The sequence below is a fragment of the Homalodisca vitripennis genome, chromosome 1 (assembly GCF_021130785.1).
Source record: "Homalodisca vitripennis isolate AUS2020 chromosome 1, UT_GWSS_2.1, whole genome shotgun sequence".
In the NCBI taxonomy this organism is placed as follows: domain Eukaryota; kingdom Metazoa; phylum Arthropoda; class Insecta; order Hemiptera; family Cicadellidae; genus Homalodisca; species Homalodisca vitripennis.
In genome coordinates this window covers 32145591-32172862 of record NC_060207.1, presented here as the reverse complement: position 1 = coordinate 32172862, position 27272 = coordinate 32145591, and the positions used below count along the sequence as shown (strand labels likewise).

General features: G+C 32.4%; 4 protein-coding genes across 10 annotated transcripts in view; 1 reads left to right on the top strand and 3 right to left on the bottom strand.

Moving 5' to 3' along the window:
- LOC124359444 overlaps positions 1-9827 on the top strand; it is a 47477-nt gene extending 37650 nt beyond the window's left edge. For 4 of the 6 annotated variants that reach the window (XM_046812205.1, XM_046812199.1, XM_046812214.1 and 1 more), the window contains 3 exons: positions 473-703; positions 5331-5516; positions 7247-9827. In XM_046812205.1, coding sequence (XP_046668161.1) covers positions 473-703; positions 5331-5516; positions 7247-7425 — 596 coding nt within the window. In that variant the 3' untranslated portion in view covers positions 7426-9827. Of the gene's footprint in view, positions 1-472; positions 704-2831; positions 2936-3456; positions 3561-5330; positions 5517-7246 lie in introns of those variants that run through there. The other 2 variants (XM_046812223.1, XM_046812231.1) reach the window with 2 other exon arrangements.
- Positions 9828-11234: 1407 nt separating this feature from the next.
- LOC124359436 lies at positions 11235-12069 on the bottom strand. Its single transcript, XM_046812179.1, has 2 exons — positions 11725-12069; positions 11235-11423 (listed from the first exon to the last, which is right to left on the bottom strand). The coding sequence occupies exons 1-2, from the start codon at positions 12067-12069 to the stop codon at positions 11289-11291; spliced, it is 480 nt and encodes a 159-aa protein (XP_046668135.1). The 3' UTR covers positions 11235-11288.
- A 42-nt stretch (positions 12070-12111) lies between these two features.
- LOC124359414 (tigger transposable element-derived protein 6-like) lies at positions 12112-13677 on the bottom strand. The gene has a single exon (XM_046812147.1). It carries the CDS (start codon positions 13084-13086, stop codon positions 12112-12114), a length of 975 nt encoding a protein of 324 aa, XP_046668103.1. The 5' UTR covers positions 13087-13677.
- Positions 13678-13813: 136 nt separating this feature from the next.
- On the bottom strand, positions 13814-24172 carry LOC124359423 (zinc finger CCHC-type and RNA-binding motif-containing protein 1-like). Of its 2 annotated transcripts, none has more exons than XM_046812167.1 (5): positions 24141-24172; positions 20531-20642; positions 18188-18397; positions 15032-15169; positions 13814-14055 (listed from the first exon to the last, which is right to left on the bottom strand). In XM_046812167.1, the coding sequence occupies exons 1-5, from the start codon at positions 24155-24157 to the stop codon at positions 13948-13950; spliced, it is 585 nt and encodes a 194-aa protein (XP_046668123.1). In that variant the 5' UTR covers positions 24158-24172; the 3' UTR covers positions 13814-13947. The 2 variants fall into 2 exon arrangements, with proteins under 2 accessions (XP_046668123.1, XP_046668114.1); XM_046812158.1 differs by lacking the exon at positions 24141-24172 and adding an exon at positions 23129-23710.
- Between the last annotated feature and the right edge of the window lie 3100 nt (positions 24173-27272).

The following is a 27272-nucleotide window of genomic DNA, read 5'->3' as shown; positions in this document are numbered from 1 at the left end:
AACACTTAGTACTTTTGTATACTGCCAGTCATTTCTTTTTCAGTCTTTATCAAATGGTTCCAAACTTAGTAATTAAACTTTGATCTGTCAATTGAAGAACCCGTAATATCAGATACTACTTTGTCAAAAATTTAAACGTAAAATGAATAAGTTTGGTAGTGGTTAGAACATTAAAGAGTAGTAACAATAATTCAAAATTAAGTGACCTTTATGAATCTTTGTAGTACGTATGGACATTTTTAAACTAGTCTGTAATGCAATCTTCATTGGATGGATAGGTTCTGTGATGAAGAAGGTCAGCTCAGCTTCTTGAAACTAATGCCAGTACCTGAAACCTGTACAACAGTGCTGCATTTGATTTTAGGAGATCTTCTGATTATTATTGTGTAGTTTACAGTGTTAGATTTTGTGTGTTCTTCTCAAGAAGGTTTATTGTTATGTAATATGTGATTTTTAATTTTTTCTGTCTCAGGTTCATGTGTTCTACAAGTGCTATGTAAACAAGTAGAGATTGTGGAGTCGTCTAAGAAATATTTACTCTCAGATATTTTCACATCTTGGGTGCTGACACTATTCTATGGCAACTCTACGAGTCCTTGGTGGTTGTTCTCTGTACCATCGCAGTCTTCGTGTTCATGCCGTCCTCTCATCTCAAGGCTGTCTTTCACACTGCTCGGAGAGGCTTGCTTTATTTACCCAAAACGTGAGGAAACATTAAGATTCTGGTGTTTTTAGTTATTATTGATGGAAGTATAAATAAATACAAAAATAAATAATAAACACAATTGTTTATGGTAGTTATCATAAAAAGTACAGAAACTAAAGAATTATAAAATTGAAAAATAATATCATTGAGAACAAATAGAAATAAATTATGAAAACCTAAACAAAATAATTTTTGATATTTAATTAATACTGTTAACATTATGATTTAAAACTGTGTAACAACCTTACAAGTTTTTGCACATATTAAGAACATTGAATATAATTCCAATATTCTTAATTTTACATTGACGAGAGTTTATTCTCATTGAGTTAAGTCATAGTTCTTCCTCCCATTTCAATTATGTTGTTAACTTTATTACTTGCTTTAAAATTTTGTGGACAAATGAAATCAGTAAAATAGGTTGAAATGTTTTAGGCTCATGACAAAAAAACTTGTGTTTAGAAATATGTTTTATGGTACATTATAATACAAAACTTAGTGTGTACATTGGCACCAATAATGTTGTTCACAGTTTTATGACAAAATGATATATCCAACTGCAGTATTGCCTATGCACAAAACAAATTTCTCTTAAAAAATAATTGTACATTTTGTGTTTCGAGAGTTTATATTTTTAATTTTGTAAATTACATTTGATAAATGCAGATTTAAACAGTATTTACATAAAAAATAGATTGGTATGGTTTGATTTGATTTTGCAGATTTATATCCGTGAACTCTATGTGAAAATGTAACCATACATCTACTACTACTGCCAACAACTTGATTCTAAATAGTGATAAGTCAACTACCATAAAATTTAGCCTCAGGGAAGATCCTAATAAGACGCAAGAAGATATATTTCCAAAATTTTTAGGTTTGACTTTTGATCCTAATTTAAATTGTTATCAGCAAATGTAGGGGTTAAAAGTCAACTAAGTACAAGTGTGTTTGCAATTAAACGTTTATGTGGTGAACTTGAGGAGAAAGCTCTTATACAATCTTATTTCAGGCTTTTCACTGTCATTTAACTGACGGTTTGATTGTTTGGGGCTCTTCTCCTCACACAATTGAAGTATTCATCATCCAAAAAGAGCTGTCAGAATATTGGCAGGAGTCAATAAATATCATAGTTGCAGAGAACTTTTCTAACGTTTCAAAATTTTGACATTATTCTCTTTACATATACAACAATGCCTACTTTACCTCCGAGCTAATTTAGATAAAGTAAACCTAAGGAAAAATGTTCACAATTATGAAACAAGAAGTCGTAACAATATCAACTTACCTCAAACTAGACTAGCTAAAACCGACAAAAGCCCAATGATGATGGCTATTCGACTATACAATAAGTTACCATTAGATATAAGGATGCTAAGTGATATGGAATTCAAAGCTAAACTAAATTATTTTCTTTGTAAAAGATCATTCTATTCAGTGGAAGAGTACATCTCAAGAGTGTGGACGAAGCAAGACTTTTAGAATGTTCATTGTTTTACAAAAGTTGTAACATTGCATTGATGAGCCAATGTATTTGTGTGAAATTTTCTGGCAGAATAAAATTCTTATTCATCCTCATAAGTGTCCACTATATATCTGCATCTGTTAGTGAAGTATTGAGTCCTAGTTCATCCTTCATAACCTCCCATATTTGCACGAATTTATTCACAGCTTGTAAAATCTAACTATAGTTAAATGATTTTTTAGCTTGCAAAACAAATTATTGAAATATCTTTTTATGTGGTTTAATACAAATTTAAAAAAACATACATCCTTGGAGGTTTTTTCTTTAAGTATGCAATGTGTTTTTAATTTTAAAAGGATTCTTCTATTTTGTTATATAAATATGTTATAATTCATAGTTGGTTGTAAATCAAGTTATATATTTATTACTATTTTTAGTATAAAAACAGAAAAGTTATTTTTTCTCAATTCATACATCATTCAAAAAGTAGTCCAGTCTTTAATATTGGATTAATATATGAAAAGTATATTGGTTAAACATGGTGAATAGCAGCCGAAAGTTCATTTAAAAATATTTTTTACCCACAGTGTACTAGTTATCTCTACACTGTTTTTCTAAGATGAAAATTAAGTTACCTAATATACTTGTATGTGTTTCCAGTTTCACCATTGAACAGTGACAAGCCGTTGTATGCTAAGTTGCTCACCCAAGGTGTGCTGGTAGTCTGTACAATGTTGTACCAAGAGTAACATTAGATAATCTAATATACTTGTATGTGTTTCCAGTTTCACCATTGAACAGTGACAAGCCGTTGTATGCTAAGTTGCTCACCCAAGGTGTGCTGGTAGTCCGTACAATGTTGTACCAAGAATAGCATTAGATTATCTAATATACTTGAATGTGTTTCCAGTTTCACCATTGAACAGTGACAAGCCATTGTATGCTAAGTTGCTCACCCAAGGTGTGCTGGTAGTCTGTACAATGTTGTACCAAGAGTAACATTAGATAATCTAATATACTTGTATGTATTTCCAGTTTCACCATTGAACAGTGACAAGCCGTTGTATGCTAAGTTGCTCACCCAAGGTGTGCTGGTAGTCTGTACAATGTTGTACCAAGAGTAACATTAGATAATCTAATATACTTGTATGTGTTTCCAGTTTCACCATTGAACAGTGACAAGCCGTTGTATGCTAAGTTGCTCACCCAAGGTGTGCTGGTAGTCTGTACAATGTTGTACCAAGAGTAACATTAGATAATCTAATATACTTGTATGTGTTTCCAGTTTCACCATTGAACAGTGAGAAGCCGTTGTATGCTAAGTTGCTCACCCAAGGTGTGCTGGTTGTCTGTACAATGTTGTACCAAGAGTAACATTAGATAATCTAATATACTTGAATGTGTTTTTAGTTTCACCATTGAACAGTGAGAAGCCGTTGTATGCTAAGTTGCTCACCCAAGGTGTGCTGGTAGTCTGTACAATGTTGTACCAAGAATAGCATTAGATTATCTAATATACTTGAATGTGTTTCCAGTTTCACCATTGAACAGTGACAAGCCATTGTATGCTAAGTTGCTCACCCAAGGTGTGCTGGTAGTCTGTACAATGTTGTACCAAGAATAGCATTAGATTATCTAATATACTTGAATGTGTTTCCAGTTTCACCATTGAACAGTGACAAGCCGTTGTATGCTAAGTTGCTCACCCAAGGTGTGCTGGTAGTCTGTACAATGTTGTACCAAGAATAGCATTAGATAATCTAATATACTTGAATGTGTTTCCAGTTTCACCATTGAACAGTGACAAGCCGTTGTATGCTAAGTTGCTCACCCAAGGTGTGCTGGTAGTCTGTACAATGTTGTACCAAGAGTAACATTAGATAATCTAATATACTTGTATGTGTTTCCAGTTTCACCATTGAACAGTAACAAGCCATTGTATGCTAAGTTGCTCACCCAAGGTGTGCTGGTAGTCTGTACAATGTCGTACCAAGAGTAACATTAGATATCTAATATACTTGAATGTGTTTTTAGTTTCACCATTGAACAGTGACAAGCCATTGTATGCTAAGTTGCTCACCCAAGGTGTGCTGGTAGTCTGTACAATGTTGTACCAAGAGTAGCATTAGATTATCTAATATACTTGAATGTGTTTCCAGTTTCACCATTGAACAGTGACAAGCCGTTGTATGCTAAGTTGCTCACCCAAGGTGTGCTGGTAGTCCGTACAATGTTGTACCAAGAATAGCATTAGATTATCTAATATACTTGAATGTGTTTCCAGTTTCACCATTGAACAGTGACAAGCCGTTGTATGCTAAGTTGCTCACCCAAGGTGTGCTGGTAGTCTGTACAATGTTGTACCAAGAATAGCATTAGATTATCTAATATACTTGTATGTGTTTCCAGTTTCACCATTGAACAGTGACAAGCCGTTGTATGCTAAGTTGCTCACCCAAGGTGTGCTGGTAGTCCGTACAATGTTGTACCAAGAGTAACATTAGATTATCTAATATACTTGAATGTGTTTCCAGTTTCACCATTGAACAGTGACAAGCCGTTGTATGCTAAGTTGCTCACCCAAGGTGTGCTGGTAGTCTGTACAATGTTGTACCAAGAGTAACATTAGATAATCTAATATACTTGAATGTGTTTTTAGTTTCACCATTGAACAGTGAGAAGCCGTTGTATGCTAAGTTGCTCACCCAAGGTGTGCTGGTAGTCTGTACAATGTTGTACCAAGAGTAACATTAGATAATCTAATATACTTGAATGTGTTTTTAGTTTCACCATTGAACAGTGAGAAGCCGTTGTATGCTAAGTTGCTCACCCAAGGTGTGCTGGTAGTCTGTACAATGTTGTACCAAGAGTAGCATTAGATAATCTAATATACTTGAATGTGTTTCCAGTTTCACCATTGAACAGTGACAAGCCATTGTATGCTAAGTTGCTCACCCAAGGTGTGCTGGTAGTCTGTACAATGTTGTACCAAGAATAGCATTAGATTATCTAATATACTTGAATGTGTTTCCAGTTTCACCATTGAACAGTGACAAGCCATTGTATGCTAAGTTGCTCACCCAAGGTGTGCTGGTAGTCCGTACAATGTTGTACCAAGAGTAACATTAGATTATCTAATATACTTGAATGTGTTTCTAGTTTCACCATTGAACAGTGAGAAGCCGTTGTATGCTAAGTTGTTGACCCAAGGTATACCGGTTGTCTCTACACTGCTGTTCCAAGACGATTATTTTGGTGCCAATGTTGATGCCGACAGTGTGGGCTACTATGAGCTGTTTGTTCATTCAATGACTACATTTGACATAAAATTGAATGAACCATGCCGTAAGTAAAATTTTCTGGGTGATTTCTTTTTTCAATACAATGTATACAGCTAAAGATTGTATGCCTTGTGGTCCATTACTTGAAAAGGAATCTTTTAACTCTGATATCTCTGATAAGTATGAAGCAAACTTCAAAATTAAAAACATTGTTACCCATATAACTATATTCATCAAAATATAATAGAAAATTTAGTTTAAAATATTTTAAAGATATATTGTGTTACTACTCAAGTTATCTATAAATTATTTGTAACCATCTGGAAAACGCTCACTTTTGGCTTGGTCCTTTTCACTTATTCTTAATGGAATGCAACGATATAAAAATGTTGTGACATTGTAGAAATCAAATTTGTCATAATCCTCAAAATAAATATTCTTATGATTGTCTGTTATCAGAATGTGGTATTTTCTTTTAACTACTGTACAGTATCAATGGGTAATTACTTGACCATGTAGGATATATGTGTGTGTATTAAATTATCTTTATTTGTCTTTCTAGATTTTCAACTGTTGAACATACTTTTTAAATTAATTCCCAATGCATAACAACAAAGATTGGCCACTATTTTTTACCTTCTTGACTCTCTTTTGAAATTTAAACCCATAATTATTTCTAACAAAATCATTTTGCTTCTGAAATTGTGTTTGAATATATCATTGTTTTTTCAAACACTTGATATTTTATCCTCAAATTTAAGAGTGGTGCGATGAAGAATACCATAACAACTGATAATAAGAAATTACATGATTTCATGTCATTCTTGTTGCAGGACAGTTATGTCAAGTCATGACCTCTTTGTCAATAAATAGCACATCTTGAACAATAGAACAATGTCAGATTTTACAATGACTTGAAATAGCAACATTGAATTAAAATTTAAAAAATAAATGTGTATGTTAAAAATAGCACTTTCAAATTTTTCCAACATATACCTTTTTCTCCATTTTAATTTCTTGTGGTATAGCAAAATTATTTCCTACAGATTTTTGTGTATTGTGTTATATGGGTGAATAACAAGATTTGGGTTTTAGTGGATTATTTTTAATAACATTACAGATTCAAAAATATAAAGTCCAAAATGAGTCAAAATATTTAATTATTTAAATTATTTTTCATCAGATTTAATATAGCACTGATTATTTTGCTTGTAATTTTAAAACTTTTGTTTTCCCCTTGGTGGCTTCATGTTCAAACTCCACAAGCTATATAAGAATAAAACACTAAATTTTATGATATCTAAACCAAAACAATTTTAACATTTTCTAATTGCAAACAAACCCGAATTACCTAGTATTTTTTGGGCATCAATATGTATGTCTCCAGTCCATATAATATTTGGTTAATTTTTATAACCATATAAATGACAGCTTAATCTATCAAAAATAGATTTATATTTGAACTGTAAGATCTATATAAACCAATTAAAATAAACTTTAAATCTTTCAAAAGAAACACAGAAAAATAGGAAATGACACATGTGAGTCTAGAATGTCATGTCCATTTCATGATGAGCTTGCTGTTTAAAACAAAAAAATGTGTGTCCATGTTTGCACATTAAAGTTTTAACAGTATGTATCTTGAAAATAAAATGGAGTTAAGTTTAGAAAAAATGTCACCCTTTTAAAGATGCTGAATAATAGCTGGATAACAAATCATTCATATAATTTTGTACTTTTGTAGATAATTAGACTGTGTGCACAGTGTAATTTAGCCTATGATTTTGCTTTCAGGAAACATTTTAGAAAGCTTGTGTATGCAGGAGTATTTACGACAGCCGATGTGTAAATGTGAAGGGGATACTAGTGAAGTGAATGACCTCTTGAAATCTTTGAGCTGCATTAGCAATGACAGTGAAGTACAGGAGTGTTTGAACTTTCAGCCACAAACAAAACACATTGTTACTTCTTAAACTGTGATTAACTTCAGGCTATTTTACTGAACCTAGTATATGTAAGAATAGTTCTTAAATTTACATAATATATTAATATGAAGCTGTGCTAGTTAACGTTACTGTAAATATTGTAAAGATAAGTGTATAATCTGTATAACATTATTAAAATTTGTAAGTTTATTGTAAATTACCACTAATAATAATTATTGTGTACAGTGTAATCAAGTCGTTTATAAATATGAAACCTTTAAGAGACTTCTAAGCTTTAAAATATTCCTAAAAAATAGAACCAAACAGGAAGGTTCTAATACAAGCAATAAACGTTTTCAGTAAATGTTTTATAAAACAAAACTTTGCACATTAGAAGCATATAAAAATAGCATACTATAAAAAAAACCTTTCCATGAGATTTTTATTGTATTATTAGTAATAATAAAATATGTAACTGTAAACACTTGAACTGGCAGTGTTCGCTCAAGTAGAGGTACATAAGGTTCAGACGTTCTTAACTTTTATGTAAAACATATATCATCTAGAAAACTAGTTAATATAAGTATAATTTACTATGTATAATTGTTTTCAGAAAACTTAAATAATTAATAAACACCTTTTGTTATGTAATTATCTTGAAAAATCTGTTTGAAGGATCAAGTATTTTTCAATGTATATTAAGGATTTTTTCAGAATTGTTTATAACTTTGTGCTACCTCAAAATATATTTATGTGAAGGTTTTATATGAATGTTTAAATACACATACAAAATAAGGGGAATTTTGTACTGTTAGAAACATAATACATAATTTTAATGGAATATTTTGTTAAAATCCATTGTTTAATTTTGCACAAAACTTACTACCAAACTATTTTTGATCATTTTTAGCTTTGTGCAAGGAGGTTATGTGACCAACTCGGTAAATAGAAGCACATACCAGCCATGTACTACTCATAGCTTCTTGGACAGTAATATTTTGTTACGTCACCAGTCAGTTTTTGAAGTCCTCATGTTAAGTTTTTCCTCAATGATCACCAAGAGCAGGATCATAGCTCATGGTCCCTAGACATGTACACCAGTATTAACATTATCAATGATTCAGCAGGACCAGCATCACTATTTGCATACTAATCAGCTTGATGTAAACAATTCTAATATGTATTCCTACTTATTAGCCCAAAGTGACTCTGTCCTTAGTAGTCAACGAGGGGAAAATGTGGCCTTGAAAGACTGACAGCCAACTCACAAGAAAGTATTTGGCTATGTCAGATGAGTATTGCACGGCTGCTTTGCTGCTATATATAACAAAGCTTTTCTTTACAAAGTTGGTCAAATGACCCCCTGGTGTCACCCAAGGAGTGGCAATGACAGCATTATTTTACCAGACGTTATAGTAATAAAACAATAATAATAATAATAACCATAATAACTATGAATTAAAATAAAAGTTCTGTATGGTAACAAAACTTTTTATTGAAATCAATTATTTTGACCAAGATGAATATACAAATAAATAAATCCAATACAGTTAAATGTGAAAGTGCAATAGATTCATGAGAAATGGAATATAATATCAGAGTCCGAGTTCTTATGTGGCTATAGGCTGAGAAAGTTATGTATGTAATTAAAGATAATAAATTTGGAAAATATGTAGGTTAACATTAATATTGGAATGAGCTCACGATTAGTTGTCAGGAGCGCAGAGTGTCTTCTGAATGGGATCAGAATCCTTTCCAAATGACCAGCAGTACCCAGTGATTGTAGATGTGGTTGGGTTCTTGTTGATTGGCTGAAGTTTTTTCAAAATCTTGTCTGCAGTGAATGACGATGTTTCTCCAGTAGTCGAAAATAATCTTCCAAGGTTAAATGGAACTTGAATCAATCGGAATTTTTTTTAATAATTCGCATTTAAATTTATTTGAAAAGTGGAAATTAATGAGGATAATGAGGCCATAGATAATTGCAGAGACATGGCAATTTACTGTTCAAGTAGATAGAAAAATATGCCTATAAGGGACAAAGTAAAGTATGAATAATATCATATGGTTAATTGTGACTGCATACCAGTAATGCAATATAAATCAAAGGTCTGACTTTGAGATTACATGATAGAAGAGTCTTTAATTATACAAATTTCTATAAGCAATGATAAATTTATATTATAAAAAGTGTTTGCGTATTTCTAAAATACTCATGCATATATAATAATGTAATGTTGTGTGATAATAATTCTTTTTAATGAGTAATCTAAAATAGTATAAGAAATCAAGTTTTAAATTTCCTACAAAAAAGGTCCAGCCACTTTTTGTTGTATCTGGAACGGTTAAGCTACAAAATGTGTTTCATCTATCATCAAGCTACAGGGCCAATTTTCATCTATCTAGAGATCAGAAGACACATTTAATGCAATACATCTTTTGGAAATTAAGTGAGCTTTAAAAAGATTATTTAGTATTTCCTCGTACTTCTATTTCTCGTCCCGAAAATTCCACTAAAATTCAAAACTTCAGTAAATTCTTGTCAATTTCATACTTTAAATTCTTCTTTTTCTTTATTATAAAATTACATATTGTTAGATTAGCTTTGGTCTCGAGAACAAGTTCATTTTTCTACAAAATCCATTGATTATTTTTACATATCACACATCATTTGGCTAATCATTAACAAAGCATTAAGTCCTACACAGTTCTCGAGAGCAGACACACATGTGAACATGAAATTTCACATGTGGAAACCTCATTTCAGAATCCAAATATTACCTAATTCCGCTTATCTCTGAATTTGGAAACTTTCATCTCTAGGGCCTGGAGGCGTAGCCCCCAGTGAGCCAAAGGCGAGTGTTTTCTCTAAACGCTCACAATTCTGACTGTGCATGTAATTGCTTTCACGCTTTAGCACCAAGAAAACAAATAACAGCACTTACTTCACATTTAGGTAAACACAGTGCAAGCGTGGGACACAATTGTAATGCTGGAATTTCAAATTGGTACGTACTTAGAAACAAATTTCATATTTCCTGTAACTTTAATTTTGTTAGTTGAATTAACTGGTGTGGTCTATGACAAGAATTGCTAATGTGCCCTGCCGATAATTTTAGTCTGTACTGGGATTTGGTCATGATATGCGACTTTTTGATATCAAAACTTCTTTTAGGAAGTAATTCAATTGAAATTTATATAATTATATTGATTTTAGTCAATAATTTAAACATTCAATAAACATTTTAACTTTTAAAATTGTTAGTGGGTGTTTTTTTTTTTTTTTTTTTTTTTTTTTTTTTTTTTTTTTTTTTTTTGCTAGAGGAGTGTCCTGAATTTTATTTTTCTATCTTTGTCCATTGAAGGTTGAGCAGGATCTATAATTGCTTTTAACAATTAATTTCAATGAGCTGCCATTTTGTACAGAATTTAGATAGAAAGCTCTAGTTTCCACTATTATTCTTCTTTTACCAAGACCTTGGTAAAAGAATGGGTCTTTGCATTTAAAACTTTTGAGCCACCCCATCAAAATCCCATTTTGGGAAAATGGGCAATGTTGTAACAGTAACTAAAAAGTTCACTTCTATTTCCTAGAAAGATGTTCCATTCCTCCATCTTTAGCCCTCAAAAACTAAACAGAATGTATCCATACTTGTAAGTTACACTGAATAATGGTTTAGAGTTGTGAATTTTCAGTATTTCAGAAATATCACTTACTGTACTCTTGTGATACAAATAAAATACAGTCGACTCTCCATAATTCGAAATTGGCGGGACATGCACAAAAATTCGAATTAGTGAGAGTTTTGAATTACAGAGAGTTTCGATTTATTGAGAGGAAAAGAAAACTATTCGAATTACCAAGAGTTTTTTTACTAAACACATAATGTCATACGGCAAACTAACAAAACTTAAAGAACATTAATTTCTAATGATTCATTGAAAAAATCTGTTATCTTTGATTGCTTTTTCTTGTTGATTCGTGCCTCATCGACGACCTTGTTTAACACAAATAGTGCGTCGAACACTTCCGGCCCAACTTCTGTCTGCAAAGAAAAGAAAGAAAACAACTATCACAGCGTATTTCGTAACAAATGCCGAAAATTACGTAATTTGTTGGTTGTATTATAACTTATGACATACAGTATTTACATTGAAGTTTTAAACTAAACAAACAGCTGATTTTACAGCCCTAAGACCCTAAGGTTAAAAAAAGTCTACGCTACTTTCGGACATCAAATTCAGTAAAAAAATGATGGATAAATTGCAGTGTGGAGAATATGGCATTTTTAAATCAGTTTAACAAATTGATAGGCTAACTACAGTAGTTTATTGCGATGCTTTTACCTGGAGAGAAAAATGGCGCAGCTTTTTTAAGGATGTGCTGGCTTCCTTCAGTGTGACAGGCGGGAACTCCTGGTCTTCCTCATCGTTATCAACATCAGGTTGTTCTTCATCTTTAGCGGCCAAGATGTCAGCATCAGTAAGGGTTCCCCATACTGCAACTTCGTCATCAACTTGCACAAAATCTTCAAATGGAACATCTCCTATTACAGGGTGAGATTCCCAAGGTGTTGGCTGCACAACTTGAAGTTCTTCATCGGGTGTGTTAACACAGAATCCAGACTTACGAAAACAGTTAAATATTGTCGTTTGACTCACACTTTTCCACGCTTTTCCAACAATCAACATGGCTGTGAGAATAGAGATGTTTGGAGTTTCATTACTGTCAATTCAATCCAGTACAATCTTGACTATTTCATGTCTGTAAAATGCTTTGAAGTTTTGAATTATGCCTTGGTCTAGAGGCTGCAACTTGGATGTTGTATTTGGTGGAAAAAAGTGAAGTTTCACATTCGAGAGATTTGGAGGGTTGTTATGAACTGAGCAGTTATCAAGGAATAAGAGGATTTCACGATTTTGCTTTTTCATGTCGCTGTTCAATGAATTTAACCACTCGTTAAACAACTCCGTTGTCATCCACGCCTTTTTGTTCGAGCGGTAGGTTACGGGAAATGACTGGATACCTTTAAAACACCTAGGTTTTGCTGCTTTCCCGATGAGGAGGGGCTTCAATTTTTCGGAACCATCCATGTTAACAGTCAACAGAAGAGTTAACCTTTCCTTACTATGTTTCCCTCCGTGGCATTTCTCGTCTTTAAATGTAAATGTCTTGTCCGGCATGCAATTAAAGAATAAGCCGGTCACGTCGGTGTTAAAAATGTTGTGTGGTTCATAACTTTCTGTTAAGCTGGACAACTCTGCACGCCAATCGGAACACACACTGTCGCTAATGCTAGTGCTTTCCCCACAAACCTTTTTAAAAAATATATCATTACGTTTTTTGAAATTAGTCAACCAGCCTTCGCTTGCTGCAAAGCTGGGGATGTCAAGCTCTTTAGCATATGCCTTTGCCTTTTCTTTTAAAAGCGAACCTCCAACAGGAACATTTTTATCTCTACACTGTCTAAGCCATGTGACTAAACAGTCTTCTAATCTAGGATATTCACCTTTTGTCGTTCTTTTTCTTCCTGCTACGGAACTCACTTCAACTATTTTTTGTTTATTTTTTAGAATGGTAGACAAGGTACTCGCAGGGATTTGAAATGTTTTTGCAACTTCCGACTTCGCTTTACCACTTTCTACCGCCGCGATTACTTCTTTCTTTTCCGAAAGAGAAAGACATTTATATTTTTGCTTAGTAGCCATCACGACAAACACTTCTTACACACAACAAACACGACTTCCACACAACACGGCGCAAACATAACCAACACTGCAAAGAGTATGCTCTGGGACACAGGATGCAAAGTTTCTTGTTATGACAGGAATAAGTTGAAATGCGTGTTTCCCACCGGCCGACTCTCAATTTGAATTACAAAGAGTTCTGTCGAGTGAACTTCGAATTACTGCGTGTTCTGTATCGGCCTAACCTCAATTCGTTTACGTCATTTCGAATTATAGAGAGTTCCGCCGACAAGACTTCGAATTACTGCGTGTTCAAAATTAGTCTGTCCTCTGCGGTAAGTTCGAAATACCAAGTGTATCAAAATGCATTGAAAAATTTCGAAATAGCAAGAGTTTTTCGAGGGGCCGGCCTTTTCGTTCGAATTACCAAGAGTTTTGAATTATCGAATGTTTGAATTATCGAGAGTCGGCTGTATTTGATTGTATTGCTTAGTTTACTTTGATTATCTTTTTTTTAGTAACTTTAAAGGGGGGGGGATGAGGATTTAAAATTTAGATTGCTGTTATGGTACTGTATGTGATGATAGATATCTATTAATGAATAAAACCAATTGAACAGAAATTGTGTTTAAAATTTATTTGTAAATACAATTAAGGCATAAAAAGAGCACAGGATTATTACTATTTTAATAATTGTTGAAAAAGTAGTGTAGAGAAATTTAATGTAAGGAAATCAATGACCAAAACATGAGTTTTGATTTTTATTATTTTGTACAATATATCTGGAAGTAAAATAGGTGAGCAGTCTTGGTAGAGTACTCAGCTTGTTCTGATCATGCATGATTTTCTGAACAGTTTTTTCATCTTATTATTTCAGCAGATTTATTCACTTAGTTCTTCCTCATCACTGAAATATGAATCTTTCTTTATCCTTTTCCTTTTAACTGTTGTCTTCTCTATTGAAGATGAAGATTGAGCCTCTCGCTCTTGCTGAAACCATAAGAACTCTGTTTTACAAACAACTATTTTATAATTTTAAAGAACAAGTTCAAAATAAGTAGTAAATTATTAAAGAATGATAGGTTTTCAGTGCTTTAAAATATATTCTGTATACCATCCTAATTTTTATTTTCAAATAAATTCAAATTCTTTGATTGACTTGTAAAGTGTATAGAATTTCTGCATTGGAAAGCCTATTATCCAATTGGCTGAGTAAATTGAAGCCAACCATGTAAGCAATTCCACAATCAATCACTGTTGAGCATGATCCAATTACAATAGATTAACAAATTTTCAATTTGTATTTTCCAAAGTTCATTAATTAAGGTGGTGCAAGTGGTAATTTCCCCAAAATCACCACTTTAAACGCTTGTACATCCTCGTAAATTGATTATAGCATATCAAGAATATTGTTCTCAATGGTTATTTCAAAAAGGAGATAACTGAAATTAAAAGAAAAATTACTTTACTTCATGGAAAACCAAAATGCACCTCCTTGTCCAGCTGCTTCTGTGGTTACTGATGACCTCGTCAAACAAATCAATCACTATGTTAGGGAAAACTGAAGGTTCACAAACACAGATCTCTCAAAGCATTATTCACTGATATAAAAATCTAGCTAAAGTGGGAAATTAAGACTGATAAACTTGGATATTGTTTAAACTTGACTGATGAATTCAAAAGAAAAAGAATGGGACAAGCTCCATTTTCTTATTCAGTACCATGAAGGTGACTATTTGGCTAACATGGTTAGGTTTTACGACCACTCTTTTGAATGAATGAGTGAAGATGACAAGTTTATTAACCACATAGTCACTGGTGATGAAAAATGGATTATAACCTGACGGGCTGAACTGCGAAACAGTGATGTAACTTGAACTAATAGCAACATTTCACTTTTTTACCTAATTCATCATACTTTGTATACTAAATAACTCAATTATGGATTTTAGTCTGTGTGCCTTACCTCCATCTGAATAGCTGCACTCAATGTTTCCAGATCTGGCTCCCCCTCCTCCTCCTCACCGTCAGTGTCACATGTTGTGTTCAACGGATTTCTAGCCCTCCAGTCTTCATCATCACTGTCGTATGCGGAGTAGTCTCTCTATAAATTGTTTATACAATTTTATTAATATTAATTCCATATAGAACAATAACATTCAGTTCTGTAATAGTAGCCTATTAGCTAACCATTTTTGAAAGCAATCAATTTTGGAGACCAAATTTCAATGGTAATTCCAAAAACAAGATATGCATATTGCAAATATGCCTAAAACAAATACTTAGCAATTCCTATAAGTGTAAACAATCATTCGTAATGTGCAACAACTATAGTGGTGCATTAGGGAGTAATTTTGTAAGATTTAAGCCAGTGTCCCTTATCTGTTAATTTGACTTTGGCACTAAACCTTTTAAAACTTTGCCTTGTTTCCTCTACTGATCAGAGCAGGAGATAAAACATTGCTCTTGGCTATTGAACAAAGCCCCTGCGCTGAATCCAGCCGGATATTCCACCAAATCGTTTTCTGCAATCCCAATTTGACTTAGCAAAAGAAAGATCATCAGAAAAACCAAAATATTGACTCAGTCTGTCTCAAAACACACCCCATTTCATGATACACTTGATATTGACTAAACATTAAAAATTTTGTTATTATCTTTCTAACCTTCTGTGTCATTAAAAAGTTGAATATTAATCAGTTTAAATAATTCTACTTTTTCATTTGATATGTTTGTAAATAGACTTTTAATGGAACCCTAATCCACAATGCTTATAACCACAATTTCAATGATCACTGACCAATCAATAAGCTTTGTAATAAATATCGGGTCGTCGAAAAAGGTGGCATTGATTTTGATTCTTTATTGTTAAAGAAATAGTTAAGCGATGTGTGCGAAACAAACAACATAATGCAGACAACAATCCAATGAAGTGTTTGAGTACGTCCGTGATTCACCCAAGGTAAAACGTGTGGTGCGGTCTCATGCAGGATCGTGTTGTTGCCCATTTGTTTTTGCTGAAGACACAATCCGTGGAACTAACTACTTGGATATGTTAGAACTCTATGTTTTTTCCACAAATTGATGACGTTGAAAGGGAAAACGGAATAACTGTTTTACTTTCCAACAAGATGGGGCACCGCCTCACTACAGTGTTATAGTGCGTGAAGCTCTCAACAGAAGATTCCCTAATCAGTGGATTGGTAGAGGTGGTCCTCTTGCGTAGCCCCCAAGGAGCCCTGACTTAACTCCTTTAGATTTTTATCTTGTGGAGTACATAAAAAACATTGTCTACGCTCAAAATATCCAGTGCCTGCAACAATCTAAAGAACCGAATCACCGATGCAATAACGACTGTGACTCCTGACATGATAAAGAGGACCTGGACGGAGGTGGAGTATCGCTTTGATGTGTGTCGTGCAACAGGTGGAGCTCACATCAAAACATATACTAAATATGTAAATAAAACTTTATGACTTTTTCTATCTTTTGGTGTAAAAATAATTAAATTATTTTTATTGCATTCTGAGTTATTAAAATCAAAATTAAGGCCACCTTTTTCGATGATTCTTTATTGTGAAATTCCATACTGTTATTAAATAATTTTATTTAACTAAAAGATTATTGTTAAAACTAATATAAACTAGATAAATGGTTACTTATATTTTTATAAAACAATTTGTAAAATTTCATAATTTATCATAATGTTTTAACACATTCACTGTGGCTCTATACTAAATGATATTAACCAGTGTTCTAAGTTTAAATTTGGCATCCGTCACAGTTAGTGTACTAAACAATTATAATCATAGAATTTATTTTTGAATGGTTTAATTATATTTATTAAAGAATATTGTTGTTTAAAGACAAAATTTCACTGTATCATATCAGGATAACTGTATCAAGAGTATAATTTAATAAACATTTCACCTAGTGATGTGATAATTTTCAAATCTGATTCCAAATTAAAAAAATCAATTCCCAGTTCTTTTAACACTTGAGTATGTTTTTATTGAACAAAATCACCACCAATTTCTGCTATGTTTTTATTAAACAAAATTACCACCAATTTCTGCCATTCTTAAGCCTTTGCAGACAGTGTGATATTATAAAAGTAATCCCTGAAAACAAATTCATTGGAAAGGGATTTCCAAAGGGGCAGAGGTTCAGAGAAATAGCTGTATTTTAAAAACAAAGTCATGTCTCCCACTTCATACTTTAATGTGGTAGATTAATGGGATTCCTTAATATATGCTTTTAATCTGCAAAAAATGGACATAAATTTGCATCACTTAATGAATGTTATTTTTAACTTTAAATGTAAAAATTTGAAACCAACCCTAGTCGTTATAAAAAATAATCTACAATATAAACACAATAGCTCATATTTTGTAAAGGAAATATTTATACAACTAAAATAGTTGTGAAGTTAACAAAAATTAGGCTTACATACAAGCAGCAGACACGTCATGGCATTAAATAAACATAAACATAGAAAATATAAACTGCATGCAAAATATTATTCATAAGAGCACGATATTTTTTGTACATAGATTATCTAAGATTTTTCATAAATAAAAACATGTTTCAGCGATTGATAATTGCATAATGCCGATCAGCAGTTACCCACAAATAGACACAGTAGACTTGTGGCAATGTACAAAAATAAATATACAAATTACTAATTCAAAACAAAATATTATTTACAAAACGATAACTTGTTCATTAAATTATCTATTTATGGGATTTCATACACAAAATATAACATTACGTTTTCACTATCAGTAATTTTAGTAATGGTGATCAGCAGTCATCCATGTATAAATGTAGCACTGTATAAACATACATATAGAAAATACTAACCGCAAGCAAAATATTATTTTCAAAATTATGATAATTATTATTTAATTAAGTATGTACTTATGGCTTTTAATATTCTAAGGACATCAAAAACATGTTTAGTGATCGGTTAATTTGTCTGCTGAAGATTCGGGATTTGGCTTCGACCCATTACTAATTTTAACTTTACCATATTTAATCGTTATGAATAATCCCATTGACATAAATAAGTAGCATCATCACATCTCTAACTGAACTGAAACAATTATACTGGGAAAATTACCTGACATTCATCTTTCTTCTTCCTCTTCTTTTCTTTTTTAGGTGGAGGCTCTCGTTCACCAAGGGCATTTGATGGGCAAGCATAGCTAAGATGTCCTTCTTCACCACACTCATAACATCGACTCTTGTCAGGATACTGTCTTTTTTTGATGAATTCTGTACTTCTTCCATTGTCCTTTGCCATACTGCTTTTCAGTGTGCGTCCAAACATCTATTAAATTGAAGTAAATCATTTAATAATTCAATCAATAAATCATCTTTATTCACAAGTTCAAAGCTTGGGTCCACATATAACCGTTTTAGAGATCAGCGTAGTCTGTGTACATCCAGTTTGTAAAAAAATATATGATCTGATCATCACATTATCTCCCAAAATTCACACAAGTTTGTAGGATTTTCAGGAACATTAATATCTAAGTTTTCCTGTTTACCCTACAACGTAACATTGTCAACACAATTCAATTCTTTTAATATATTAATTCACTCTTAAGTATTTAATGATTTGTAAACATCTACTAAAGAAAATAGGGCTTGTGGAAAATGTATATATTCTTATAAGAAATTCCTCATTTAATTTCAAAAACACTAGGCTGTATGCACATACAATGCACATTGATTCTCATTTCCTGGGCAGTGCAAACATAATAAGCATTTATCTCAAAAATAAAAAAAGTTTTATAAATTAAAAATTTCTTTTAGTTTGAATAAAAATGAAAATATTTTCATCTGTATTTCAGTTTCTAAAAACTTTCATTAAAAACAAAACTTAATGTTCAGACACTACTCCACACAACTACTACTATTTCAGAGGATGAAGTCTGAGAAAACACGAACAAGTGAACCGAAAGGTAAAGTATGAAGTGGTCAGGAGGTATCCTAATCTTGAAAGCTAAGAATTTATAAAAACAGTGTTGTTCTGTACTTATGCTAGTAATGAAACCTGAGTAACTGAGATACTCCATATTATTAATTTATTGTTACCGTATTTCAATATCAAATCCTATATGAAACAAACTGTATCTGTAATAATGAAATGAATACATGCACCAAGAGACATTCACAAAAAAGCTAATACAAAGAAAAGTTATATTAAGTTACATTTATAGCTAGATTAAACAAGGAGACAAAGCTATCACAAATATAAGATTTTTAATTTGAAATTTCTAATGTTTAACACTTAATTGGTGACTGTTATATGGTCATGTGTTAAATTGTCTGTACATGAATATTCATAGTTAATGCTTGTTTGGTTAGGTACAATTTGGTGAACAAAATAAACTCACACTAGTTTAAATTAATTCTGTGGTATCTAAAAATGTTATTGTGTTTCTTATGCATATTCCTGAAAGTATCATGGAGGCAGACATACATTTTCTTAACCCATTGTGAGTGAAAGGTGCAGTGGTTAGGTGGCTGTGTGTATGTGCTACCTTTTGTTCAGTTAACCAATGGTTGAAAGGCACACATGATGTATTATTTTAGATAACTTCATGAGTCTACATGACATTGACTGGTAATAAATTTGTGTTTTAATACATACTAATGGTGGCAGGTTAGAAAAGGGGGCTTGAAGCTCTAGTTCAGGCAAAAGTTACCAGTGTGATTTTGACCCATTGCATAATCCAAAGAGGTGCATTGGCATTGGCCACTGAAAATTTCAATAAGGAACTATATGATACATTTAATATTGTGATTGGTGCAATCAACTAAATTAACAACTACACTCCTACAAAGCCAAGATTTTTGAACAAATGTCCAAGGAAATAGGATCAGACCACTCGTGTTTTATTCTACAGTTGTTGCCAACTCCGTTTCTAAAGTGTTTAAACTGAGACACAAAATTTATGCTTACCGGAAGAATGAAAGCCATGCCAATAGAAACAAATTTATTGATAAGGGGTTTCTGACGAAGCTAGTTAGCTTTTTTGTTTGAAAATTTAAACATACTAAACAAATAATTGCAAAAAGAAAAGATACAAACCTGTCAAAGTGGAAGGTTTTAAAAATAAAATGCATATGTGGAAGGCTATCATAGCTAGATTTCCCACCTTGAATCAGTTTATTGAAGACAATGAATTGACTATAGAAGACGAACTCAATGACGTGTTTTTGCAGTATTTTTACAAACTGAGAGTGTATTTTGATGAATATCTCCCTACCAACGATGTTAACTCTAAAATGTAGATATCAAATCCATTTAACAAATCATGTGCGGGGCGGTCACTAGTGACACAGCCACACCCACTACTGTTTTAGACATTACATATTAGATAATATTGACTAGTAACCACACAGTAGTCATACTTGGTTAATTCCACTGAATTAAATTGTTTACCTAGCTTACCTGTTGTCCGTTGAGGCTTGAAGCACATTTGATTGCATCGTCTCTATTTAAGAAAAATACAAATGCTACTCCTTTACTCTTTCTTGATATTTTATCTTTCACAATTGTAACTCTGTGGAAAAACAAATGAATTTGAGTGTCATAAATATTGGGTTCTGAGAATGGGTATGTTTAAGCTTATTTATCAAACAGATGGCAACTCAATAGTAGGAACATTACAATCAGTTTGGTTGGCTATTCTGAGTCAGTGTCTTGGTGTGGTGTGAATGATGGTGTAGGGTTCTTGCAAAATGATGAAGTCATTATAGATAGATAGTTACAAATCTATTCAACTACCATACTGTGAATCTGCAAGCTTAAGGTTATTTAAACTTAAAATCAATGAAAAATGGCTTTTCTAAGACTTGCAAGTCACTTGAAAACACACAGGTCATTCACAGGTCTGCAGCAGTAGAAAAAATACTTTCTAGCCCTGCAGGGTGACAAAATAATCAATACACATCAGTAAAATTAGATACTGACAAAATATTTGTTTGTGTTCTTTTACAACATATTAGCTCATATTATATTTCCAAGCGTCTCGAGACCTGGGCATTGAAAAATAATGAATTGCAGACCAGATTACTCTGGGCACCACCACACTCCCCCGACCACTTGGACTTCTTAACCTTGCGGTTAACGTCATACAAATAAAGACTAATAATATCTGCGGACATCACTAGTGTTGATAAATAGTGCTACATGAACTTTGAAATATTATTACTTGCTGCAACTCCAACTCATGTTTCCAGAATTTGGTTTTTTTATATTTCTTAATTTGTTGTAACATACTAAAAAAGATACTGTAAGAATACTAACTAACTGATCCAGGAATAAATCAGAATTAACCAGAAGGAGTTTGTGTGCCATTTCGATGCTTAAATAGGTAATTCTCTACAATAACTGTATCAATCTCATATTTTTGACTATTGAAATAAATTGAATGTTTTTTTGTACCATTTAATACGATTATAGCTGTGTCGGAAAGACAAAGTTAATCCATAGTAGCCTAATAGATTTAACATGTCAAATGAAGCTAACATAGTAATCCCATTTTTCTATTTACTATTTTTATTACACAATTGTTATTTTTCTTATTGAAATTTATGGGTAGGGTACGATAAGCGGACCCTGTTTTTATATCGAAATTGGCAATCGATATTACTTAATCATAACCATCGATATAATCAATCGATACTGATTAATTATTTTGAATTATTAACTTAAATAGTCTATATCAACAGCTGTAAACACTAAAATAATACACGTAGGGTAGCCTAATATTTAAATTTTACATAAGTAATTTTAATTATTAAAAATGGCAGTCAATTTTAGAAAACTACACGACATTGCTTTGAAAGATGATAAAACATAAATAAAATATATTGTTTTTGTGGCTTCAACTTGTTGGACTCGTACCGAAAACCCCATTATGTGAAATTTGTGGGAAAGAAACAACTGTAGGTGTGAGAGGAGCAAATATGGTAGTCTTCAGTTTTCCTAATTTTTGTTATAATAACTTGTTTGATCACTGTAAATATTAAATTCATATTATAATTTAAAACATATGATTGTTATTGAGGACTCAAGATACTTTTATATTAACTGATAGTCTAGGATTTGAGATGCGAATATTAGGTATCGAAGACTACATTCTTCGATATAAAAAACCGGGTCCGCTTATCGTACCCTACCCAAATATATTACCAAGTAAACATTTTTAATAACATTATACTGTAGATGATTAAAGATATTAGAAAGAAAGACAAACTAAAAGTTAACAGGCCTAATTAAAAAAATGAATGAAGCTAACATAGCAATCCTCTTTCCCTATCTAGGCCTACTGATTGTTATTATGCAATATAGGTAGATAGGTACATGTTTATCATTATGCAATATAGGTAGATAGGTACAAATGTATTAAAGATTTTTTTAAATTTAAATTTATCCTTTACAAACTATTATGTGAACTCAGTATAATAAGCGGCCACCACAAAAGTCAAATTATCGATATTTGTAATTATCTAAACCATTGAGCAAAAACCAAAATGTCATTTCGAATAGCATTGTAGCTGTTTTAGGTACTTCAAATTTATTTATTTTTTACAAATTTTTATTTATAGGCCTTATTTGATAATGTGTTAGCTGATTCGATTGTTGTGGAAGCCTCTCATTATAGTCTACTGCAACCTTTAAACAATTTGAGCTCCAATTTAGGTGTTATCTCCAGGGGTGTTTGTCTTTTAGTTTCAGCAGTTTGGGGTGGTAGCAAAATCTGCAATGATGGCCAGGAGCATTTGTAATTGGTACTTTCTTGTGATCAAATCATGTAATTACCTGATATCGTTAGGCTACTAGAAAATGAAAAAAAGTTGATCCAGTTTCCGTGTTTTAGTTTAAAGCCTACAAAAAACAAAAATACATGATATAACAAAAATGGAAAAGTTCTTAATCTTATTTGAAAAAATGTATTATCAAACTTGAATGTGATTTTTCATCACAACAATAACCTAGAACAGAATATCTAGAAAGCATTTCCACATTTGTATGTTTACTTACTTCACAACTTTCCCAAACTTGGAAAATACTTTATGTAAATCATTATTTGTTAAAGAATAAGGCAGATTAGACACATATACTGTACTTCTACTCGGTACCAAACCACAACTCATTTAGGCTACCTGAACACGCACTTGATGTCTTATTTTTGTAATAATAATAGGTGAAATTTAAATAAAAATCTTCACAAATCAGTAACTCCTTGTGTACACTTTGGTGACTCCAGTCTATGGTATTTATTAGACAACATTAAAACATATTATAACCTTCCTAACCACCAACAGAAATTGATTTCAGGTCAATAAGTAAATCGTTTTAGTTCCTACAAAAAGTTAACACAACGAACAATATTACCTACTAAAGTAGAGAAAGGGGTACAAGATACACAATCGTGAGGTTAGGTGGTTAATACAACATTATTTAATTATCTGTTTTTGTTATGAACATTATTGTCAACTCAGTCTTTAACAAATTTTGTCTGTAAACAATCGTTTATCAAAGACATCTTTTTCCGGTTTACTTATAAAAGGAGGGCTTTGAAGGTGTCATGACGCCCCGAGTTAAGGGAATAAATATAACTAAGCTAATTATTAACATATAACTCCCTCAAACATTTTATAAATAAAAGTAACATTTAAATTTCTTTAAAATTATATGTTTATAGTAAGAATATAAGAAACTTAAAACAAAATAAAAAAAAGAAACAAAGTACAAGGCTATTTTAAATTACAAGATTTTTTTAGGTCGCAAGCATTTGCAAATTAATCTTCTCGATATAGTTTAACTTCACATCTCTACAAGAATTCTAGTAACACTTTCACTTTAAACTACTTTTGAGTACCTTCCATTAGGCCTTGCAAGCCGCAACCGTATATATTTCAATGGATAAAAACTGAATAAGATGATAATATTCAACAAAGTACAAGACAATAATTTTTTAAATATGAAAGTTTTTTACTTATACTACAATTATTTCAATATAATCTATTGGCTGAAGTCAACAACTATTTACTTTTTGAATTCACACATTTCTTGCAAGGCCAGATACAACACTGTAACCGAGATTACATTTAAGGTGAGTAATACGCAATATTATGTTTATACCGTTAAAAATCGGGATACGTGCGTGCATTTAGTCATTATTATTTAATTTCTTAATTTATGATTTATATAAGTAAAAAAGTTAAACATTATAATGGTTATAATGGTTATATGAAAACTGTTTTGTCTTATTTGTTGCCAATGTTTGCTATTAACTTGATATAAAATTAATATTTTTATATTATGGCTGTTGTCTTATATAATGCACATAGTTTCTTTTGTTTCACTGGTATTAAGCCACTAAAATATATTACTTAAAATTGTGTTTATCATTCAAGCAACAACAAGAACTATAGTCTAGTTTGTTTTAGCTGTGTAATCTCTTAATGTTTAAATGTACTGTAGAATAATATCGAATAATAAACCAATAAACACACATGTGTCAACACATTCTACATATTTAATTAATTCTTTATTTACACAAAAACATCATGTCACGTAATAGGCTTTGCTGAGGTTGTAGGCAAAACTTCCGGTCCATAGCTCATTTCATTCTTGACATATCATGCCAGCAGATAGACAATCATCCAATCTGTGTGTTAAAATATTGCAATAGAACAAAATTATTGACAAGGCAGGAATATGCCTGATCTTTATGTTATATCACAGGTTTCGCTGAGGGACAGGCAAAATTTCCAGTCTATTGCTCATTTCATTATTGACATTCCCTGAAGACAGATAGACAATGATCCATTATACAAAGATTTCTGGCCTAAAGTTCATTCCATTCTTGACACGTCCTGTGGACAGATAGACATCATACATTCAGTTTATTAACATTTTGTAAAGGGACCAAATTATGGACAAGGTAGGAATACGCTTTATCCTCCTGTCAGTGAATAGGCTTCGCTGTGGTTGCATGCTTAAACTTCCAGAACTAGTATTTTACTCTTGAGGCAACCCCCTGAGTTATAGGTTTTGCTAACTCTTAGTCAAAAATAATGGAGGGATATGCACTAAAATCGAACTCTTATATTTTATGTATACAAATAAACATTCACAAAGGAGTATCATAGGACCCGACAAAACGTAATACAACTCTTAATAAACAATCGATACCTCATTACATGTGATTCTATGTTACATGTTACAATGTTATATCGTGAACTGAACTCGTTTGTTTACAAATTTGTTTATTCTATGATTTTCTCTTTGCCACAATTGTTATCAAAAAGACCACTATTAAAATATGAGCTAATGCTCAACCAAATTGCATGAAATTATAATATAATATAATATAATGTGTATATTATACACAATCTTCAAACTTAATGTTGCCTATAAGGACTTGAAGATGACGCAAATTTTCAATTCTATATATCAGTTGTCAAACAATAACCTATTTGTGTGTTTGTTTTACAAATGAATTGTTTTAGTGCAGTGTTGTGTTGTCATTCACTAAAATGGATAGAAGAAGACCTAAAAAAGCTCGCATTGTATTTTTAAAATGAAGACATGATGGAATACATATAAGATATTTGGTTCAACCTTTACCTGCAGATAATGATTGTAGGCCTGGTCCAAGCCCAGATTCTGATTGCAGGCCTTGTCCTACAGCAAACATATCTAAAGCCTCAGAAATTGCATCGAAGGCTAAGCTAGGTAATATTAAGGAAAACTATGAACAGTTTGTTGACCTAACCAAAGTAAAGAGAGTGTAATCATTGTTTTAGGTTTGTTGAATGATGCATTGTCACAATCTCTGGCATGTTCGCAGTGTTTTTCAGTTGGCGTTGAAATTCTGCATAGTACTAACCTTGCTACTAATATTGGTTAATGGTCTAGGCTAGAAGTGTTTTGTAATAGCTGTAAACATTGTCATCCATTTTACACCTCAGATAAAATAAAGAGACATAACCTTTTTGAAGTCAATGTTCGTTTAGCCTATGGCTGTCGCGCCATTGGTAAAGGCTGCCAAAGTCCTTTGCGGAATAATGAATTTGCCCAATCCTACAACAAAATTCTTACCTTACACTGAGATTTTAGACTCTGCATCACAGGGTATGTGTTTTAAATCAATGAGAGATGTTGTTGAGGAAGCAGTGTTAGTGAATGAAAGGGTTCGAGACATTCCAGTGTACGTGGCAGAAGCGCGGTCACACCTCACTGAATGGAGTCGTGACGGTCTTTAGTTTTGATACTGGGAAAATGATTGACGTATCGACTAAGTCTAAACATTGTATGTCCCCTAACAAACTAAACAAACAACATCTCAAATCATGCAAAGCCAACTTTCAAGGATGTAGTGAACAAAAAGAAGTTCAAGGAGCGATAAACATTTTACAAACTCTGTGTCTTCGTATGATGTCCGATATACGAAATACTTACGGGATGGAGACTCAAAGGGATATGACACGTTAAAAGAATTGAACCCTTATGGAGATGAGGCACCTGTTTCTAAGCTGGAATGTATTGGTCATGTCCAAAAACGCATGAGGACCAGGTTGTGGAGGCTGAAATCTGAAAACAAAGGATTGTAACTATCAGATGGAAACACATTTGGCAGTAAAAACTGACTTTTATCTACCTATTGTGGTCTTGCTGTAAGTAGGAACAATACAGTAGAAGAAATGAAACAGGCTACATGGGCTTTATTTTATCACAAGATATCTACTGATGAGAGCCCCGAGCACGAACTTAGTCCAAAAGGTGAATTAAGCTGGTATAAGTATCAAAGAGCGATAGCTACATGGACACCTACACACATAAGAACAGAGAACAGTATTCCTGTAGTTATAATGGAATTTATCAAACCAGTTTTTCAAAGCCTATCCGATAGAGAATTTTAAAAATAATTTTTACACAAACAAATTAAAAAACCAAATGAAAGTGTAAACAGTGTTATTTGGGCCAGACTGCAAAAAACTGGATTGGTAGGCATTAATTAAAACCTTACATTTCGGAGCTTATAATAACTCAGTGCAAGGTCCTAAAATATGTTGGCACATCTGTAGGGAAAAATACTAATTTAGCAATGAAGGGTTTAGATACTGAGAGGCTGCGTAACTCATTACGAACAACAGCGGAACTGAAAAAGGCGAGA